Consider the following 16264-nt stretch of genomic DNA (forward strand, 5'->3'; position numbering starts at 1 on the left):
CATAAATTATATGTCGTTTTACAATATCGATGAAACATTAATGCTACTTTTCCTATTATATATATATATATATATATATATATATAACTATTTATTACTTTTTCTTCTTTCAATTCTTTCATTCTTATTTCCCATATCATTTATTAAGGACAATTTTGTAAAACAACTCATAATATCTTTTTTTTACACAATATTAAATACATTTTTTAATATGTGTGAAATGCCCAAAACGTCATACAATTTAAGACGAAGGGAGTAAAACTTATCAATTGTTTCAATTTTTTGAATCCTTAACAAGTGCCCTAAGAGAACTTGTTAACAAGACCCATAAAAGTATTAGTAATCTATATTTTTTTATTTTATTAAATAATTAATGTATTTAAACTAGTAGGAGTATTATACGTTAAACATATGATTTATTAATGAGAAAAATGAATCTTCTTTTATCTAGTCTTGTTGATCGTTGTTTTAAAGACATTGTTTAAAGAAATTACAAAAAAAAAAAAAATTATCTTAAAAATACAAGTCAAACATATGGAAAAGTCATAATTATACAATTTTCAATGTAAATATTATACTTCCCGCTCTTTTTTATATGAATAATTTACAAAAATCACGATTATTAAGAAAAATGGTTGGAGTAATAAATATGTCTAAAAAATATGTTATTATTACTAAATTGCTCTTTTTGTATAAATACATTTAGAGCTCGTTTGGTGCACCAATAGAAAATGATAAGTTTAACCTGTTTCTAATCCTATCCTATTGAGCTTTTGTAATTCTTATCCTTAATTTTTGGTGGGTTAGAATTATCCTATCATGATTAGCATTATAATCCTTATTTTGCCCTCTCTCTCAATTAATTGTTCATGGTTTGTCTCCTCCCCATTCATCCACATCCACCTCTTGCTCCATAACTCTTTAACGCCATCTATGATATGTTACGGATTTGACCCCAATTCCACCATACAATCACTTTTTCATGCACATGCATAATTGTTTGTTTATTGTGAATTGGTAACAAATTATCATATCTGTAATACGGTAGAAAGAGATCCGTAAAATGGTAGAGATAAATAAATAATCATATCATCTACGTCATCTTTTCCTCCATAACCATCTCTATTATCATGTTCTCTCTACCAATTCTTCATTTTTCATCCATCTATTGAGCGTCTATTTTGCTGTTGGTGTATAAAATTTTTACAGGATGGAATGGAGTTACACAAAGGGGTTAATTTAATTGATCAACAAATAACAACACAATTTTGGATTTAGAATGGCAGGTTGTAATTGAAGAATGGAGAATACGGTGCCCCAAAAAAATAGGAAGAAGAAGATACAATTTTTTTATTTTATAAATTTGTATAATTAATATTAGCTTAATTATATTTAATTAGAAAATGTTAAAATATATAATTAATTATAAGGGTAATTTTGTCATTTAATTGTGATATATATGATATTATGTTTGTTATAATGTGTACAACAAACATGTGATAGGATAAATGTTTATCATGTCTATATCCTTTCCTATCCTTATCTAGCTTCATATCATATCATATCTCTATCATATCATGTGCATCAAACAGACTCTTAATGTTGGTTGTTCATATTCCAAGATAATTGATACTCTGTATTAATAAAGATATATTGAAAAATGAGTAATAAATCCATATAGAAATTAGTAGAGAAATTTGTAGAAATTCTTAGATTCAAGGACAAAACTTTTTTGAAAAGTAACCTGATGATTAGAGACAGCGAGCGATGTAACGCCCTATTTTATTGAGTTTAGAGTCTATTTTTATGACTTATGTGATTTATATGATTATTGTGATGTGTTGTTGATTTATTAAGTGACTTATTTTATTATTTAATAGAATAGGATTTGAAAATAAAATAAGATTAAGTTGTGGAGGTTGTTTTGGAAATTAGATGAGTGATATTTTGTTATGTTATATGTTGATATTTATTAGTAAAATATATGTTATTTTGTGTAGAAATATATGTTATTTTGTGTAGAAATATTATGTTATTTGGTGTAAAAATATATGTTATTTTGTGTAGAAATATATTGTTATTTGGTGTAGAAATATTATGTTATTTGGTGTAGAAATATATGTTATTTTGTGTAAAAATATATGTTATTTGGTGTAGAAATATATGTTATTTTGTGTAGAAATATATGTTATCTGGTGTAGAAATATATTTCTTATTTGGTATAGAAATATATATATGTTATAGAAATATATTTGTTATTTGTTATAGAAATATTTTATATATATATTAGAATAGAATATTGAGACTTGGATGACAGATTTGGAAATAAGAGAAAATAAGTAGGTTAAGGATTTATATAAAAAGGTAGAGTTAGAATTAAAAAAAAGAAGGATTATATGTGAACCTGCTTTTTGGAGAAAAAGAGAGAAAACAATAGAAGAACCAAGAGAGAGAGGATGAATAAGATGATTAATATTGATGATTTACTTTGATGATTAAATGTGAAAATATTTATATATTGTGAAAGACGTTGATATGAAGTTGTTATATAAGATGATTATTATTGATGGTGACTTGATGCATACGTTTAAATGATGCTGTCTTGCTGTTGTGATGAATTAATACCATTAAGATGTCTAAGTTGTTAAGTCGTAAGATGTCGAGTCCATTGCATACTCATGGAAGTTGAGGGCTTGATGCCCTGTAATGTATATTTATACATATTACGTTGAGGGCTTGATGCCCTGTAAGTTGAGGGTTTGATGCCCCTGTGAGCCTATTTATGCTTATACGTTGAGGGCTTGATGCCCTGGTTGATACCACATGCATGATTAAGATGTCGTAGTTGCATTTTGACGAGATGGTCTAAGATGAATAAGAAGTCTAAGTTGCATTGATAAGTTGAAGTTGTATCGTTGTTGTTAAGTTGTTATTTAACCTTGAGTTGTTGATCATATGATGTTGTTTATGATATTGATTATGATGTTGTTATGTCGGTTATGATGTTGTTTGATGATTATGTTGTGTTGTTTATGTTATAAGATGATGTTTATGAGGTGATGATTTATGAGATGTTATGATGAGGCCTTCGTGCCAAAAACTATTTTAGTTGTTGAAATAAATTCCGCTGCGAAGTATGAATTATTATGTTATTGAATTTTGAAGGATAATTAGTTAATTATTTCCGTTTATGATTTTTAAGACGTGTGACATTCCGTTTTGTGATGATTACTTTGATTATTTGAATGAAATTTTTATGTTGGGAAAACAGGGTGTTACAAGCGAGAGCATATCATTTACGTTAGATATTCAATAAATTGATAGGTAGTTTTTTTTTGTTATAAATGAGACTAAAGTGAGTATTAGTTTTTGAGTCTCGTTAACAAGTGCTTCTGGGACACTCTTTAACTATCCTAAATTTAGCAATTATTCTCTTTAAAAGTCAACTATTACAATTTTCAATACATTTAGTACACAACTTTTTATATAAAACTTATTATTTAAGGGAACTTCTACGGTACACTCACAAAATGAGGTGTACCGGTACTCCTGCTTCTTAATTTTATAAATGAACGGTCGTTTTTTATGTAGTAAATAGCTATTTGTCAATATTTATATTTTATAGAACAACATTTCATAAGAAAAAACATCATTTAATTGTTTATAAGAATCATAGTAACTTTTTTTTACATATTATCGTAAAAAATAATTAATATTCTCAATTATGAGTGATAAAAATTTAAAAAAATTAAAAATTATTTCGTTGACACTTTTGATGAATAAGATTTAGTTATTATAATTATAAATGATAAAAAAATAATTTTTTTTTTTTCAAAGAACAACTCATTTAACTATGAATTTAAAGAGTGAGTGTACCGGTACACTCAAATACAGTGGGTGTACCATAGAATTTGTCATTATTTAAAGTGCTTAAATAATTTCCCTTAATTTTTTTTTTATGTGGGGTCAATATACAAATTAAAGTGGGGTCAATATATGAAAATATCCTACTATTGATTGAAATAAAATGAAAAAGTGAGGTTAATTGACCCCAATAGACATAAGGTGCATCCGTGCCATCTCTTGTTATTAGTCTTACATCGTGTGTAATATGCGGGATATGTAAGACCAAGTTGGGTGTAGGGCCCACCCAAGGCCAAAACATATTGTAGCAAGGGCTCTAGTCCCCAAAGTTTTAGGCCTAAAAAATAGATCTCTAGTTTTAATAATAGATATACGGTTTAAATGCTCTTTTAGTCCCTTAAGTATTTAGTTTGTATTGCTTTGGTCCCTTAACTAAAAAAGATTGTTTAAGTACTTGTTTTTTTTTAGTCTCGTTTTGGTCCCTTATGTTAGGTTTCCATTAGGATTAAAAAAAAAAGTTAACTCCTGGACACGTGTCACCTTGTCATTGCTTTGAGATTTTTTCTTACAAAAAAAATATATATTTTTTTTATAAAATATATATATATTCTTTTAAAAAATTCCAAAGCCAATGACAAAGTGACACGTGTCCAGAGTTAACACGTGTTACCTCGCCATTGGTTATGAGAATTTTTTTTTAAAAAAATAAAATATATATTAAAAAATATTATTTTTTTGTAAAAAAAAATCTGAGAGCCAATGACAAGGTGACACGTGTCCACACTTAACATTTTTTATTAAACGTAATGGAAACCTAACAGAAGGGATCAAAACAAGATTAGAAAAAAACTTAAAGTACCTGAATAATTTTTTTTAGTTAAGAGACCAAAACGATACCAATTAAATAGTTAAGGGACGAAAAGAGTATTTAAGCTTAGATATATTCCTTCTGTGTTATAGTCGTAAAGCAAACTATGATGCACCGGCGGAAGGCCACATTTTTTATAGCAATAGGACATGATTGACCCTTCAGTTTCATATCTTCACCAATATAATTGTTTTTCTTGAGTGATGCACACTTAAGTCATTTACAAAGTTTAATTTTTGACAAAAATGATTCACTTTCCATTGACAATATTCATTATACTTTTTTAATTGTAATTCAGCATCAACATTATTGCCTCAAGAAATAAAATTAAATAACTTGACGAAAAATCTAAATAAATAAAATTAAATAAATGATTCATTATAATAATTGATAAGTGGTTAAATTATACCTCAAAAAAAAAAAAATTGATAAGAGGTTAAATTATATCTAACTATTTTATTGTACAAAATTATTTATAGAAAGTGTTATGACTAATAATTTTAATAAATCTTTATTATTATTTTTAAAAGACCTCATCTAAATTTTAGTTTAGGGCCATACACGTTGGGCACTTTGGGCCGGCCCTGGTTGGGTGTATAATGGATGAAGGAGTGTCTAAATATAAGTATTTCCATAAAAATTAGGGATGTGCAGTGTGTATTTATCTGCTACACAATGGGTGTATTTTTGTCTAGTTGGTTTTTAACATACTACTTTTTTCTTTGAGAGCTTTAACATACTACTTTCGTTAATCATTGTTGTATTTTCTGTTTTGGGACCAAGTTTATATCCCCAACCCTTTTGTACTTTCGTTTTTATTTATTATATTTCCTTTGCATAAAAAAATCAATGTATATATCATAGTTTTTTTTTTCTTCTGGTTCAATGTATACAATTGTTAAGATTATTAAATGTTATTTGTAGAAAAAGAATATCGACTTTTATAGTATAAAAATATATGCGAAGAAGATCTATTTTTTAAAGATTTGGGTGAGTTTTGATGATAACAAACACACATCCGAAAATAAGAAAAATTATGGAGGCACAAGATGAAGATAAGATGAAGATAAAGACTTTTATATTGTATAGTGTGAATCGTTGTATGTATGGTCTATATCTTTGATTTATCATTTTCAACATATATATATAACTGAAAATGCTTAAAAAATATTTGAACTTAATCACAAATCATTTTCTAAAGTTAAATTTAAGTGTCCATGTGAAGTGCCTTTAAACTTATAAAAATTGATTTTTAAGTTCATGTAATCGATTACCACATTGGTGTAATCGATTACCAGCTTTAAAATTCAGTTTTTTGAAGGTTGGAAAGGTGTAACCGATTACCAAAACATAGTGATCGGTTACCACATGTTAAAATGCATTTTTTTTTTTATGAACTGGTGTGATTCAAATGCTCAGTAATGGTTCATGGAACCTTTTGGGATTGATGTCCTACTTCATGGAATTTTTATACGGGCTCTATAAATACATTTAACATCTAAACACCAAAAACAAACTTGCATATTAAAAAAATCTAAGATCAAATATCACTTTTTCGCTTAAACTTTCAAACTTCCATTTTTGTAAAACCTTTATTATATTTTCATATCCAAAAAAGTTTCCGACCATTAAGTTATATTCATTTGAAAGTGATATTGATTTGATACAGTTGTACAAAAGTTCTTCAACGTTTGTTAGTAAGAATTTCATCATAGTGTTTGGTGAAGATTCTAGTTCAAAGGTTCTGAGAATTTCATCATAGAGTTTGGTGAAGATTCTTGTTGTAAAGATAGTGAAGTTCTATCTTATTTGAGTAGGAAGATTGTTACAAAAGTTTTGGGGCGAGACTTGCTTGTAACAAAGATTCTAACATAGTAAAATCTTTCACGAGGTGTGAAGGGATTGGACTACCCGTAGGTTAGAAAGGGAACTCGTATAATCTCTTTGTGTCTTTTTCTTTATTTTTCAGCATATCGTTCATATATTCATCACAATTTTTCGAAAAAAATAAAAAGAACCTTAAAATCTATAAAAACACTGAAAAAGTCTTAAAACCTAATTCACCCCCCTAGGTTGCACTCTATATCCGACAAAAATCTAGGTTTGAATTTTGTTGTCAATGTATGAACTACGTTCGTAAGATATATGTGTCAACACTCCTTGATTTTTTTTGATTCTCCGAGACACAATCAATCTAAACTTTTTTTGTTTTCATTATACGATTAAACCGTGCTAGAAATTTAGCATGTACCAATACCATAGTCCATAAATTTAATGTTAATGTTTTTTGGGAAATGCTAACAAATATTGTTAAGGCACTTGATAAGAAATTTAAAGTATAATTTTTTTCTTGGAATTTATGTATTCAACGAGGTTGGATCCTCTCATTCTCTATTTTGTGTCTTTCTCTCCCTAAATTTTAGAGAGGAGATCAAGAGAGAGAAAAAAAAAATAAGATTAAGAGTGAATGAATATCAAAAGAGAAGGGCACAAAATAAAGAAGGAGAGAATGAGAGAAGAAGAGGATCCAAGTCCATACTCAACACATAGAAATATCAAAAAACAATTTTTTTCACATAAAAATTGTCAATTATTTTCATTTTTAAATCATTAATAAGTGTCCTTAAGTTATTGAGTGTTTTTTCCATGTCTCTTTTAGTTTTTGCAGCCATAAATTGCGGAAAGGGAGTTTGTTGTCTCTTGATGTTATTAAAACTCAATGGAAGTTGGTGCCAATTACTGCCAATTGTAGGTGGGTGCACAATAAGGGCACTTGGGCACTAAATTTGGTGAACAAGTCACACTCCACTCAACAAGCAGACTCTAAATTCCTACTTCAAGTCGCACCAGACAATCATGGTTCATCACTGAATCCAAAGGATAAACATCATGTCGAGAATAGTCAACATAGACTCTAACTGTCATATGTGCGGTTCCATTGCATTCCTTAACAAAGCAAGCAACAATTTGTTTGTGGAAAATACATGGATGATATTGAGTTTTAATGATATCGACGATTTTTTTTTTTTGACAAAAACAAAACGATATTCATTTTTTTAAATTGATAGAGTATATCAGATATAAACATCGCTAAAAACGTAAAAGGTGAACTTGCAAACAAACTCACAGCACCCAAGTTAATAGCATACAACGGCAAAATGCCTAAAAATAATATGATAAAACCTAATTCACGGAAATACCCATGCTTTCGGATCTGCAACGTTGATGTCCAAATCATTGCTTGAATTTGTAATTGATTGATGTAGATCTTTCAATAGGAACTGAACAAACACCGAGATAAGACGCGAAATCAAACGCCGCACAAGACGACGAACAACACAACGCCGCACTTAGACGACGAAATCACAAAAAACTCAAAAGGAAAAACTATAGATGTGAAAACCACTTATTTAGATTGAAAGAAAAGGGAGAAAAAAAAAAAGATGTAGAGGGGTGATTCTAGGTCAAAAAATGACCTAAAACCACCCCTCATCGATCAACGAAGGAGAAAGAAAGTTTAGAGAGAAGTTGGAGTTTCTCTCACTATATTCAAGAGTTAATGATTGAGAGATATAGAGTTATTTCGATGATATTGAGTTTTAATGATATCGACGATTATAATATATTTAGTTGATAAATAAATAATTAAAATAAGTTATTTCGATGAGAGATAATGATTGAGAGAAATAGAGTTAAAGTCATGCAAGTGGAATCTAGGTCACTTAATTGAAACCTCATAACAGTGCACAATACTACTACTATGAGAGAAAAGTTTTTTTTTTTCTTCATAAAACATCCATAATCGGCCGGCTGGCCCAATATATTAAGAGGTCTAAAACAAAAATTTAATGAGACATTTTAAAATAATTCATTTAAATAAGATCCTTATAAAAACATTAAAAATAAATAAATTCGTGGAGTTCATGATTTGAACGCATGATCAAAAAGTATTTTAGGCCTTTTCAATTACCAATTAGGCTTTATAAATGTTTAAGTTGAACCATTTTTGAAGGAGGAAGGAAGGAATTTAAGTTGAACCATGATTTGAGTCATTTTCCCGATCTCAAATATTGAGACCTAAAACCCTTGTTTGGTCTATTTGGCCTTGGGCCGGCTCTGTAACACCCCGTTTTCCCAATTTAAAAATTTCAAAACATTTATCAGAGTAAACAACACATAAACGGAATGCTACACTTCATAAAATTATAATCAAATAATTAACTAATTATCCTTCAACATAAACTATCAACATATTAATTCAAAAACTTGCAGCGGATTAAGTTCATCATCATAAATAAGTCTTGGCACGCAGGCCTCATCAAAACATTTCATAAATTCAGTTAAACAACTTAATCATTTAAATTCATAAATCAAATACGTAAAGGAATAGAAAATAGCCACTGAGATCCCATCTCGTTACGTATCAGAGCACCTAAAAGACACAATGAGGGATAACCACTCACGACGGCAAGCAACAACAACTACTCTCGATCACCTGCAAGTTACTCATACGAAGAGCAACATTTCCAAGCAGAAGGGGTGAGATTTCACAAAACAATAATATTAAACATATGATTCAACAATTATATTTAACAACATGAAAACATCATAATATTCATCATAGATAATAATATATAATTTATCACTTCATTAATAGTTCATATAAAGAATCACAACTTCAACAACTTGGCAAATTAACAACTTTGACCCGACAAATGCGACTCCAACTCGACAATGCAACTTAGACCTCTTATATGCATGTGGTACCAATCCAGGGCATTAAGCCCCCAACATAATTGAGATAAAGCTCCAGGGCATCAAGCCCCCAACGTGGTGAGCAAAGGCTCCAGGGCATCAAGCCCCCAACAATGAATGTTAATGCATGGACACAACAACTTAACTTCTTATAAACTTCAACCTCTTATATATATCCAATAATTTGGAACATCATCCATCATCTTAATCAACTTAGACTGACTCATGCAGCTTAGTTAAATAACAAACAGCAACATAGGCAGTATGCAAATCATCATGATATAACAATATCAATGTAAGTCATCAACATCATAAACATCAAACATAATTCATGTAATGTATATATAATTATATAACATCTAAGGTTCAACTTAAAAGTCAAATCTACGAAATCATGATGCCTCTCTGGTCACACTCGCTAGGCGAGTGAATCTGCTCGTTATGGCGAGCTGCAAGGTGCAACTCGCGAGGCGGGAAATGCTTGCTCGCGAGGCGAGCGATGAAGTTCATCACTCGCTATGGCGAGGATCATAGCTCGGGAGGCGAGCGATGAATGTTGGCTCGGGCAGAAGTGCAGTTTTCACGAAAATTCACTATTTCACATGGTTTTAAGCCTAACATTGATTCCTGTAATCATCTTATGACTTATCTAAGGTCTGTAAACAGTTTCTACATCAATCTAACCATTCTACATCAATTAATCCTCAATTTTTCTCATTAACCCTAATTTTCCAACTTCTCTAATTCAATCCTACATTTGCTAAATACAATTATCAGAATCATATAGATTAATAGAATTGAATGTTAGTCTCATCCTTACCTTAGAATCAAAAATCGCAGCACTCTAGGTCTCTTGCTCTTCTCTTAGCTTTTTCTCCCTTTTCTCCAAAAACTGATCGTACGCACTGTTTTTCTAAACTAGGTCTCTCCTATTTATATCTCATCTATCTATTTATCTTATTTATCTTTCTCCCTCAAAACTCTCTAAAATCTCAAAATAACCACTCAACTCAATATTTATTTTATTTTCAAATCTTATTTTATTAAACAATAAAATAAGTCACAACTCCTCATTAAATCACATAAAATCACACCAATCATCTAAATCATCTAAAATCACACAAATCATATAAATATATTCTAAACTCATCTTAATAAATTCTAGACTCAAATAAATAATTAAATAATTCAAAAAGGGCGTTACAGGCTCTGTCCTTAATAATTTATTATCTCATTTCATATATTATTTTATTTGTAATACTTTCTTCGGTCCTATTATTAAAAGACATTTTGGTCAACAAAAGTTAAAGTGTTTGACCCAAATTTTAAACTAGATAAAAGAAATTTTGTTGACAAAATAATAATTAACTTTTTATTTTCTTAAAAAAATAATTAAATTTTTTATTGAATTTTGCAAATAACAAGTAAATAAGAATATTTTATTTTATTTTGCAATCACAACAATTAAAAAGTAACTTTTGTCAAAAAAAAAAAACAATTAAAAAGTAACACATGGAGTGCCTCACATCCTTTTAAAAAATAGTTACCTTCGTTTAAATTTCTCAAAGTAATAGATAATGTAATTATATTCTCTAAAGTACCCCTCACATGAACATGTACCATAATTTTGAAAAAGAGATTGAAAATTAAAATTAATTGAAGAGTATTTTAGAAATGACAACATTAAATATGATAGAATATGAGATTTAATTTCTATACAAGAGAAGTTCTAAACATCTAAAAGAAAAAATCAATTCAAATTTTGGGGGGGGGGGGGGGGGTTGTGTGTAATAAGAAATGTATAGGTGTGTTTGGATTTAGGGTTTAGGAGGGGAATGTTTGTTTTTCATTTTTTAATTACGGATTATATAATAGTTTTTTGTAAAATAAATTAAGTGTGATTGAAGTATTATATGATCGTTTGTATATCATGTTAACTTTTAAAAAAATATTTCATAATATCCGCAATTTAAAAATAAAAAGTAAACCCTCCCCCCTTCCCCGCTTAAACCCTCGATCCAAACAAACCCTTACCCTAAGTATTTGTAGTTGGTTGGGTATGTTTGTAGGACCCAGCTTGTAATAGCTGGGAATGGGCTGGTCCATTAGATTTGTCCTTCACAGTTCACACAATGTGCTTTACGAATTAGTTTAGTCTTTGCTTCATGCACACTATCAATAGATGAGTATTGACACACCATTTTTTTTTTAACAATCTCCAACATATATGTAAATTTTTTATGAACAATTAATGAATGTAAAGATGAAAAATGTGAATTTTTTCTATTTCTTACTAAATTTTGTTACAAGAGAATTTTTATTTTGTGGAATTGTTACAAGAGAATTAGTGGTTAAATTAAGAGAAAATGTATGATATTTATAGTGAATTATAGAATCACGAATTAATAGCGAATCACCTATGGTCGTTAGATTGCTACTGACCGCAAAACATATTTACACATACTAACCATACAACGTTCACTATATTTTCACGAAGTTATATATATATGGATTTGCTAGAACACACCCATTAGTTTTTATGTGGGAGTGTTTTAGCAAGTTATAACTAAAAAGTTAATAAATACACCTTAAGGTGTATGTTGCTATAACACACTTTCTAAAAAAAGAAGTGGGTGTATTTTAGCAAATCCTATAGGCATTTGCTAGAATACACCCACTTTTTTTTAGAAGGAGTATTTTAGCAAGTGAATAACTAAAAAGTGGTTAAATACACCTTAAGGTGTAGCTTTGCTAAAACACTCCCACATAAAAACTAGTGGATGTGTTCTAGAAAACCCTATATATATATATATATATATATATATATATATATATATATATATTGTAAGAGAAATGATAACAACACACTTCTAATATATTTTTGCAAGAGACAACACACTCCTAATGCTAGTGTCATTTGACGTCCGTTTACACCTCATATCATGTGGATTTAATCCTTAGTAAAGGAAAGGGTTAGCTCTAGGTCAATTGGCATGTAGGGTTGGCTCTTGGAAGAATCAAAATGCTGCCATTCCTCTAATAATTAATGTCGAGAGTGAACAATTGGTGGATCATGTCCAATTCTCATATTGAAAGTGGTTTTTGGGTAATTCGTCTAGATCCTCCTGGTCTGTAAATCCTCATTAGGTGATTTTTTTGCTATAAACTTTAGGTGATTTTTGATAATTTTATCTTTTCGGTTATGTTTGGAGGAGGAGATAACCTTTCAATTTTATCTAAAGCATCCTTTCCCATTTATAGTGGTTATTTTGAGCAATTCTCATATACAAATACATCCTCATCTGAAATCCACTACCAAGCATCCTCCTCCACCCCTCCTCTAAACCCTTGAATAGGTTATCTCCTCCAAACAAACGACCATCCCCCCACACCGTCTGTCAAGGCCCAAAGGTCCCCCACCAGAGCCTTTTTTTTAGTAGAAAAAGAGAAAAGGTGAGGGAATGCATCACAAAGGGGGCATTTAATTTCCAACCCATTTGTCCCTCCAAAAACTCGTAAAATGACTATTATCAACCTTTCTCACCACCCTATTTTTGAACCAATTCCAACCCACATCCTCCTCTACATTCATCAACTCCTTCCATCACTTCGAAGCGAACCTCGACCTTAAAACTTCCGCCAACCCCAACCTTCCTACCATTCCTCGACACCATAAATTCGTGAAAGTATGCCTTGTTTCACTTTTTCTTTAATCTATATATATATTTAGCAATTAAAATAACACCTTTTCAACCTAAATTAGCGACACCAATAGTGTGTGCTTGGAAGTTCAGAGAATGTTTTATTAGCATAATTCTCGTATAATAATAATGTTTGATACATAGTGATAATGTCTCTAGTGAGGAATGTAAGCCTTGTGTAATATATATATATTAACATAGTCGGTCCATGAATTGTACTGTACTATATAGTAAGAAAAAGGTACAGAAAAGAAATGCACACAACTCTAATATAATTTTTAAACTTACATACTTTCTATTGGTATCATCGAGTGAGTACGTGAATCAGATCATAAGCAAAAACATAATACACGCACGCATATATTACCATATATTGAGAAACATTAAATTTTCCATTGTCATGAAGTTTATGACACAATTATAACCTAATATATTTATAGTAACTGGAGAAGTAGTTTCTGTGCATGTCACGCACATGCTTTTATTTTATGACAACAGTACACGATTGTAAATCGATACAGTCTCTTTTGAAATGCAATATCTCGTTAAACAGCAGTCAACTTCATAGCCTCTGAAGAAAAGCTTTGTTGTACTTCCATAGCTAGCTCCTCCAAACTTAGCTGACATCCCAGCTCTATCTGTAGTAACAAATTATGGAAAAAAAATTAGGGGTTGTTCATTGATGAAAAGTAAGCAAGAACCATGCAAAAGGAAAATATTGCAATCAATATTTTTTAGAACCAAATAAAAGAAAAAAAATATAATGGCCACTATATTTGATCATTGCTAATATTATATCCAGTATAGTTAGATAAACATGCATGGTAGTGGTATACTATTAATTATAGGAATGTAGTATTATTTAGTACTTGTTCATTTATTATATGCATGACACGTAATCTCAGAAGAATGCATGTTGAAGCTTTACGTGTGGATTCACGGGGAAGGAAACCGAAATCGTACATGATTACTTTATATAACTGCGGAGTTTCATGTTGGAGTTTACATTAATGCTCCACAAAGCACCATTACTATTTCAATACATTAAATATGGAGTGAATTAAGAAGCGTATGAAATGCATTTTTTTTCTTAATTAATCAGTTAAAGATTGGATTGGATCACATTAGTAAAAGGTGTAGATAGAAGGGGCATTAGGTTGGAGGAGGGAGAATGGATTGTGTGTGATGTCCATTCCCGGGTTAAGTACTTTCTGAACTTCTCTCCGTTATTCAATAAAATTTGATGTTAAAGAAAAAAGTTAAAGGTTGTAGAATGGATAAGTACAGAAACAAGAAGAGCAAGTTACCTTCTGTTTGGATGGAAGAATGTTTGGAGGGAATTCAAATACTTTGGTGTGAATTCCATTGTTTAGATGGGGGAATGTAATGTAATATTGAGGAAATGTAATGTTATGAAAGAATTCAAATACTTTGAAGTAAATGGCCTAAAATTTTAAATTCTTTAAAATTTTTAAATTACCTTATCCAAACACACTCTAAATGATTAATTAATTAATTTTAACATCTTTTGTATCCTTTAATTGCACTTTAATGTAGCAGCTATAAATATCTATAGTTATGTATATTTTTGTGTATGATATGACCCTACCATTTCATAGCAAAAGTGACGTCTTTGTATTTGATTCATCAAATTGGGTCCAAACCCTAATTGAACAAGCCTAAAAATTTCAATTGCTTAGAGAACAGTAAAGTCAAAAGATTTGAGAATCTTATCTTTGTTGCCTTAATAATTTGTTCATGTATTATTAATTATACCCTATTTCAATAAAGTTGGCGTGAACAATTTTTATTTTTTTTTAAATTATGAATTCATCAAATAATTATGAGAAGAATATAGTTGTGTGTTTTACCTTGACCACAAATTGGTATAGAACGGTCTCTTCCATGCTACTGATGTTAAGATGAAGAACTTCAAATGAAAGACTTTCTAAAACAGTTATAATCCTTGAAACTTGACCAGGAATTCTTTGAGAAATCACTTTCAAAATCACATTTGGACCCGAAATTTTCACTTCTACATCTGCAATTGAAGAGTTGCAGCTTGCTCCTAGTTCCTTGAAAGCATTATTAGTCCCAATTCCTCCGGAGGAGATATCAAATTGATGAAGTGTTGGCTGCAGTGTTTTTGGACTCGGACCTGGGCTAGGGCTTAAACTCTTCCTTCTCTTTTGGGATTCTAATGCTTGAAGAACTTGATGCAATTCATTGATGAATTCTATAACTCCCCCTATTATTGATGCTTGGTCTCCCTAAAATAAAAAGAAAATCAATTAGAACAAAAATAACTCGAGATCCAATCCATCACACACAAATTACAAATTTAAAGAAAGAATAAAATGTCTCTAATTTCCTCGTCATAAATTTAGAGACAATTAAAATAGGATTTGATGGTTTTCTTCTCTAAATTTCTCTAGTTAATTTAAGATTTTTTTATTAGTGAAATAAAATAAAATATTACTAGAAAAAATTAAATTACCAAAGATAAAAAATAGAGACAAAAAATGAATTTATAGTCCTTAGTATTAAACTTTCTAATATTTAGCCATGAAATTTATTAAGAGTGATTTCATGTTTTCAGTTTTTGATTCAATAGGTAAAAAACAGATAGGGATGTAAATAGTATATATTTACCCTTTTAATATAGAAACAAGGGGTCAACGACCTTAAAACCTTGAGATGTTCATTCATCTGTCTTCTTCTGTTCCTCTCAACAGCTATGTGAGACATGATCGGTTTGGTTCTTGATATACAACTATGGTTGAATATAGTTTTATATTCTTTCTCCTTTTGGAAGCTACTAGTTTTATCTGCCACACAAATCAAAGTATGTTCTATTTATATGAGTTAGCCAAAGCAAGAGTCCTCACAAAATAGTTAACTTTGGTTGGTATTAAATGCTATAGGTTGCTTTCCCGTGAAGTATTCTTTAACATTGTTTGCATATAAACACACGATCCTTCACTCTTTCTCTCTATTTAATTTCTTGCTTATAAACATTACGCGTCTCACGCTTATGATATTGCGTCAATTACATGCCCTCGTGAGTTAAAAGAGG

General features: G+C 30.0%; 1 protein-coding gene across 1 annotated transcript; it reads right to left on the bottom strand.

Annotated features, from left to right (window-relative positions):
- Positions 1 to 13430: 13430 nt before the first annotated feature.
- Positions 13431 to 16012, bottom strand: LOC25486089 (transcription factor MUTE). Its single transcript, XM_013607283.3, has 3 exons — positions 15841 to 16012; positions 15060 to 15458; positions 13431 to 13826 (listed from the first exon to the last, which is right to left on the bottom strand). The coding sequence occupies exons 1-3, from the start codon at positions 15934 to 15936 to the stop codon at positions 13734 to 13736; spliced, it is 588 nt and encodes a 195-aa protein (XP_013462737.1). The 5' UTR covers positions 15937 to 16012; the 3' UTR covers positions 13431 to 13733.
- Between the last annotated feature and the right edge of the window lie 252 nt (positions 16013 to 16264).

Source organism: Medicago truncatula, chromosome 2, assembly GCF_003473485.1.
Source record: "Medicago truncatula cultivar Jemalong A17 chromosome 2, MtrunA17r5.0-ANR, whole genome shotgun sequence".
In the NCBI taxonomy this organism is placed as follows: domain Eukaryota; kingdom Viridiplantae; phylum Streptophyta; class Magnoliopsida; order Fabales; family Fabaceae; genus Medicago; species Medicago truncatula.